Source organism: Notothenia coriiceps, unplaced genomic scaffold (assembly GCF_000735185.1).
Source record: "Notothenia coriiceps isolate Sejong01 unplaced genomic scaffold, NC01 NC01_scaffold00001008, whole genome shotgun sequence".
In the NCBI taxonomy this organism is placed as follows: domain Eukaryota; kingdom Metazoa; phylum Chordata; class Actinopteri; order Perciformes; family Nototheniidae; genus Notothenia; species Notothenia coriiceps.
The window spans coordinates 1-7,180 of NW_011333709.1; the positions used below are offsets into that span (position 1 = coordinate 1).

The following is a 7,180-nucleotide window of genomic DNA, read 5'->3' on the forward strand; positions in this document are numbered from 1 at the left end:
CCCTATCCCCCTGTGTGCCAAAAAAGATGACCTCAGTCTTACTCTCGTTTAGGTTTAGGACTTTTGTCTCAGCCAGGATTTGTATCTCTGCTAAGCAGTCCATCAACTGCTGTAGTGAGTTGACCTTTGAATTGAGAGGCAGATAGATCTGTACATCATCGGCGTAACAATGGAAGGGGATATTGTGTTTTGTGAGAATTGAACCTAGGGGCAGTATGTAAAGTAGAAAAAGGATGGGGCCCAGAATCGAGCCTTGGGGAACCCCACAGGTAAGAGGGGCTTTAGCAGAGGAGAAGGCACCCAGCTGCACTGAGAAGCTACGGTCTGTCAGGTAGGACCTGAACCATGCAAGGGCAGAGCCTGTGATGCCTGTGGACTGTTCAAGCCGTGACAACAGGATGCTATGGTCCACAGTGTCAAAGGCAGCTGTCAGGTCTAACAGCACCAAGACAGCTGGGCTACCTGAGTCGGCGGCTAGGAGCAGATCATTAAAAACTCTTAAAAGTGCTGTTTCAGTGTTGTGCATAGGTTTGAAGGCAGACTGAAACTTTTTGTGGATGCCATGCGTGATTAAGAACGACTGTAGCTGGGCATAGACTACTCGCTCCAGGGCTTTAGATAAAAAAGGTAGCTGGGAGATGGGCCTACAATTTGCGAGAATGGAGGGGTCGAGATCTTTCTTTTTAAGTAGTGGCTGCACCACGGCATGTTTGAAGGCAGCTGGGACACATCCTGAGAGACGAGAGGTGTTTATTAGTAATAAAATAATACTTGCTCCAACTGATTCGAAAACAGCTCTGAGAAGGCGAGAGGGAATGCTGTCTGAGGTGCAGTACGTCGGCCAAATTAATAGTTTAATTCCCCATCATGTCAAAACAATTTTCAATTGGTTATTCTTTCCAAATCGTGCAGTGTTGACTCACCTTAAGCAGGGGTCCAATGGTTTTCCTTGACAAACATTTGGTCAGCCACATTTCCACACAAAATTCATAAATGAATCCATAAACTGGTCAAACTTCAAATGAAACTCCAGTTTCAGCTCCTACTGATGTTTCTGTTTATCGATAATGCTCCATCTGTATTGCAGCTGTGTGTGAAAGGCTACAGTGACAAGCAGCACATCCTGCTGAGGAAGATCATGGAAAAGATGACTACCTTCGAGATCGACGAGAAGCGCTTCGATATCATCAAAGAAGCGGTACGCTCTAACTGCAACTCATTCAGTCATTCTTACAAAGTTATGATTATTGATAAGAAGAATGACTTGCAATGTATTGATTAGCTCGCTTAATAGCCTTTTAAACTCAGCTTTACAGTACACGAGAAGTAAAGTATTTCTGATACGCTACAGTAATTTCAACAGACTCCAGTTCATAGCGTGTTGATGTTGAACCACTCTTCCTCCCTGCAGTACATGAGGTCTCTGAATAACTTCAGAGCGGAGCAGCCGCACCAGCATGCCATGTACTACCTCCGTCTGCTGATGACCGAGGTGGCCTGGACCAAAGACGAGCTCAGAGACGCCCTGGATGGTGAGGACGGGCTCTCTAAATCTCCCCCTCTCTCTCTGCTTCTGTCTCATTGCCCTGCCTTTCTGATGCTTATGAGCAGTGGTGGAATGCAATGCTACTTACTCAAGCACTGTAATTAAGTACAACTCCACAAGCAACACACTTTCAACAGCTATAGCCAGTGGTGGAAGAAATTCTCAGTGGTTTTAATTCAGTAAAAGTAGAATACCACATTGTAAAATTACTCGGTAGGTCCTGCATCAAAATGGACTAGCATGAAAGTAAAAGTAAGTATTATGCGTAACGGCCCATTTGAGAATGAGTTATTTTATATTACTGCATGATTATTGATGCATTAATGTGTATATCGTAATGTAAAGCAAAACACTGTTAGTTTGAAGGTAGAACATCATAGAAAAGTCCGCTACACAGCCCTAATTTAATAATCAACAAGTTTACGAGGAGAATCAAGTATTTCGCTCAAGCATTGTCTTAAATGCTAACTATAAACAAGTTGCTGTTTCCAAGAAGTCATCAGCAGGGTCTTGTGATTAGTGCGCTCACTGCAAGGGAAAGTGTCCTACATCTTTGTCCTTGCGACATTTTCCCAAACTAATGGCCATTAGTGGGTTATGTCACTATTTCTCAGTTTTATAGGCTTGACGTTGTTATCTAAAAGTTTAGTTTATTTGATTTACAGTTGATAGAGCTGCTCTTTCCCCTCCTTTAAACCCTCATTTGAATGCTGAGGCTGTCCTCCAGCAGATGCTTCCCAAGCTGCAGTCTTTGCTCTCCGCAGTGGAACCTGAGGAGCAGATAGCTATATTTCTCTTTTTAACACGGAGCTCCCACAGAATACCCTCGAATTCACATGACACTTAATTAACCTGCAGGGTCAAAACCTGCACCTGTCCCTGTACGGGGGCTTTGAGACACCTTTTCTCTCTCTCTCTCTCTCTCTCTCTCTCTCTCTCTCTCTCTCTCTCTCTCTCTCTCTGTGTGTGTGTGTTCCGTCTTGATGGCAGCTTGGGAAATTACTCTGTGATTGATTGCTGTGATCTTTATTCTAGATGTAACGCTCCCACGCCTCAAGGCCTTCATACCTCAGCTTTTGTCACGGTTACATATTGAAACCCTTCTCCATGGCAACATCACAAAGGAGGTTAGTCACTGTTTTGTTTTTATTTAATGCCAGCTGAGGAAATGCCATTTACTCCTTTCATTTTGAGCTTGAAAACATGTTCCTTTTTTCTTAATGGATATTTAAACACCCTTTATTCTCTGGGTCACCTTCAGCACTTATTATTGCCCTCCAATGCTATGACAGAGGATTATATTCTTATAAGACCCTGCCATCGTGTCATACTTATTATCTGAGGTCCCATCCTAAATTGACCGTTTTGTGGAGAAAGCATTATGCTCATCCATTTCATCGCGATTGTCACCTGCTCCAATAATGACAGAGCAAGAACTCACCAAGTAGTTGTAGGCAATTATATGTAAAGATCTGTATGTAATATTAGGCTGTACTAAAGATGGAAAATGTTTTACTTGCTAATATAACAGGCCAATTAGAGGGCAGGAAATGTTACAATATAATATAGATTTTTAATGAAGGCGTTAGCAATGTAGCATTTATTGTTTCGAGAACAACCTCACCAGTGATGATGTATTGATGAAGGCTGACCCAGTATTGGGGGGTGGGCATTGCAAGGTCTCTTAAAAGCAATGGGATTTTTCCATCAGTTTTCAGAATATTTCCAAAAATACGCTTTGTGCAGACTCACATTTATGATCCTGTCACGTTTTGTTCAACAGGATAATATCCACATATCAACACCACTTTGTGATCTTTAAATGGTTCCAATTGCCAGTAGTAAAATGCTATACACAAACTCCATGATGGTCACATGACTTCATGTCACCACTGCTAGGCTAAATGCAGCTAATGTTCAGCGTGATGATGTTCAGTAGTCTGATTTAGTCACTTGTAGGCAAATCATTCCTCCATCTCTTTTACATTCACATTCATTTACCGCTACCCTCACAATTAGTACTGAAATGTTGTCCCACATGCACAACTCTTTCATAAAATACTTTAACTGCACCGTTTAACCCTGCGCTGAACCTCTAAATCACCATAACACCTTCCCGAGGGATTTTATACACTTGACTTTAGCATTAATAAGTCTACACTTAACGCTACAGTAAAGGCGCTTCTTTGTTGTTGCCATCTTTAATTTTTAAGGCTCAGTAATTTAGAAGACATTAGTTTTCCCTAAGAGGTGCTATGATGTTACTTGCTACTGAGCCAACATATATGCCACAGAATTCCGCCATTTTCTGTGGACTCATTTCAAAAGTCCTGAAAGTGTCCACACTGTGCTCTGTGGATGATCTTGTTTCTGGAAACAGACCGACATGCCTTCTTTTGGATGCCTTAGAAGCTACATTCAGTTCACTGTTGTATTAGTGTTGCAACAGAAGAGTCTCAAATGAAATCCAACCGATACACATGGAAGTTAATAAAGGGTGGAATATAAATCCAATTTGGAATATGAAGCTGACCCAACGGCACTCTTTTAATGTTTGTTAAAAGACTAAAGTCTCTCTCTTGTGTTCTCTCAATTAGTGTTTGAATCAACAAGTGGATGGGGGTATCGAACACTTAATTCTATACTGCCTGATGCTCCACCTAAAAAATATCAGTAACTGAAATAGGAGAAATGGAAATTGGACATTATTGAATACCGTAGTTAATCATCATAGCTAAATGCATTTTATTTTTTGATAGTAGAATTGTCCTTAAACATAAAGGAAACGTTTGCTTTCCCTCCCTGTGTTCTCCAGTCGGCTCTTGGCATGATGCAGATGCTGGAGGACACACTCATTGAGCACGCTCACACGAAGCCCCTCCTCCCGAGCCAGCTGACGCGCTACAGAGAGCTGCAGGTCCCAGACGGTAAGTCCAGTACCCCCCCACTCATCCCATACACACAGTAGTGCAAAGTAAAGGAGTGCAATTACTCAAATAGTAATTCATTTTAAGTATTTTTATTTATACCGCAAAATACTTTACTAATCTTCCTTTATTGTACTTTTTGTATCCCTTACATTTATTTACAAACTCAGTTACGAGATTCATATTATTTAGAAAAATGTATTATAGGTCACTCCACCTTTAGCGTCTGCACATTTCAAATGACTTACATATTAATGCCTCAATAAGGTCGTTAATCATAAACTGAAAAGTATGTTTACGTTGGGTTCTTTAACACTAGAACCACCAACATTCCATTACTCCTAACCTCAGAGGGGGTCTTTTTGTGTATCAGCACTTGCCTAGATGTCATTTTTGTTAACATTTCAATTTGTTCGTTTTCATAATTTCCTTGTAAACTATGTAGGACTCAACACATTTTGTTTTTTAAACTCGGATAATGGGGTTAATTCTTTTTTATTGCCTTACTTTATAATCATGACGGATCAAAACGTTCAGATTCATTTTACAATAAATTGTGCGTTTCTACAAAAAAACAACATAATGTTATATATATCCTACATACAGAATATCCTAAACTGTGGTATTATCACTTATACTAAAGTAAAATGACACACACAGGTCTCTTGATCATCATTTACTTGTTATGCCTGTCTCCACGGCAACAATGCAAAAGATTCCATCCCCGGCGCTCTTCGCTTCATGTGCTTGTTACGACTTAATTCAATTGGACATCCCTCATTTCCTTCAGAGGAACACTTGCTGGAAATTGACGTCATTGAGAAAATGTCAATCACACCTTCAGTTCAGAGACACGCACGCACGCGCGCGCACGCGCCAAGCACCTGCGCTGCCTCTCTGATTACATTAGAGCAGTGGAGTGATGAGGAGAGGGAAAGCAGAGCGCTGCAGGGCCACCTGGAGACTTCCTGTGTCTCAGCGAGGGTTTTCCAGACCGGGCTCCAGCCTGCCAGACACAGAGCAGTGGAGCAGGGGGGGACGGAGAGGAAGGCGCTCACAGTTCCAAATAATCGGTCCACTTTGGCATTTATCTTTGTTAAAAGCACCATTTAATCCAAATGTAATCAGAAATGTTGGATCCTGCTATATAATAGCTTACGACAAATATATTAACGTATTCCGTAGCAAATGCTGGCTGTAATTTGATATGGTTAATTAAGGATTCATTAAGCACCGAGTTAAACTAACTTTTTTAATGTATCAGCAATATTGTCTTTTTTATGTAACTGTAAAGGAATACAGTAGTTGTTTTGTATCATGATTACGTAATCCCGTTGCATGTAATCTGTTGCCCCCCAAGCCTGCTTACTTGTTACATTTTTTTAACAGATAATTAATAACTAACGAAATAGCATTTTGAAGTAACCTTCCCAACCCTAGTAATGCCAAAGCAGCCAGTCATGCCAACACATTGGTGCTTTGGTCAATCAAAGAGTTTCTCTCCCAAATGTTTGACTATATTTCAAGTAGAACTTTTGACGTGTTGAGAATGCTAGGGGAGATGTTAACAAAAAGGGACGTGACTCTCCCTGAGCGTAACTGCCCCGTCAGCATGTACACAAAGGCACCTACATTCCCCAGACTCCATTCACAGTGAGCTTGATATCAATGGACTCAAACAAACTGAAGCTAAAAGGAACCCATGTTCCCCCTGCAAGAAAGGATGGCTCCTCCTCCAATGTTTAAAGTTATGGAAGAAAGGTTAGAGCAGACCAATTTGGAAGCACTCAGCAAAAAAAACAGTTGGGCTCAGTCTGTCTCCGTCTTTCTGGAAAGTGTCACCACCGTCCTCTCTCTGAACTTCCACTCCTCTAAGCCTCATGATGTCGACAATTAAAACTGCTCATCACTTGTTTGACTCCAAGCAGCAATAATAGTTTTTTGTAATGTTTCATGTTTTTAAATGGAATACATAGAGGGGTATAGCTAAGCTTGTGATATTAGTTTCTATGCTAATCCGACTTTTATCATTGAGGATTATAGTTAAAGATTCTACTGCAGCTGGGTTTAGCTTGTACATGTGATGTAGAATCCAGCTGGGAAAATCAATATATTTGTGTAGAAATACTCTGGTTCAAGTAAAAGTCTTGCATTCAAATAGTTGTACATTTCAGCCTATTGTGCCCAAAAAAACTAAAAAACTTTCAAATACGGCACTAATGTTTCACAATGTGAGTCAACTGATTAGATTTTAAGGGTTTAAAGGACACTGAACTCAAATCTATCCTATTCTCATGAGCGTGGTATCTTATAGGGCTGAACGATTAATCGATTTTAAATCGAAATTGCGATTTGAAATGATGCGATTATCAAAGCGCAAAGCCTGCGTTTCTTTTTAACATTTAAAAAAATAAGAATAATTTACACATTTTTTTTTTTTCTTCTTGTGTGTCAGTCATCCACACCAATCAGAAGTGCTGTGCTCCACATGTACCAGCCATTGTTAACCAATCCGAAGTGGCCCATGATAGAAGGTGATGGACAGATTGATCCAATCAAGTATTTTTGAAAGTGCCTGCCCTTTCCAAATGGCTTCCAAGGGAGCTTTCCTAGATGGTTTGGGTCAGGTTAGTAATGCTCCATCACATGTTTTACATCTATTACAGGGTGAATCTTAAACTGAAGCTTGACATTAAAGCAACTGAGA

General features: G+C 40.7%; 1 protein-coding gene across 1 annotated transcript in view; it reads left to right on the forward strand.

Annotated features, from left to right (window-relative positions):
- The first annotated feature begins 1,006 nt into the window (after positions 1-1,006).
- Positions 1,007-7,180, forward strand: part of LOC104958412 (insulin-degrading enzyme-like) — a 9,956-nt gene continuing 3,782 nt past the window's right edge. The window contains exons 1-4 of the mRNA XM_010786154.1: positions 1,007-1,198; positions 1,412-1,532; positions 2,582-2,673; positions 4,362-4,473. Coding sequence (XP_010784456.1) covers positions 1,022-1,198; positions 1,412-1,532; positions 2,582-2,673; positions 4,362-4,473 — 502 coding nt within the window. The 5' untranslated portion in view covers positions 1,007-1,021. The remainder of the gene's footprint in view (positions 1,199-1,411; positions 1,533-2,581; positions 2,674-4,361; positions 4,474-7,180) is intronic.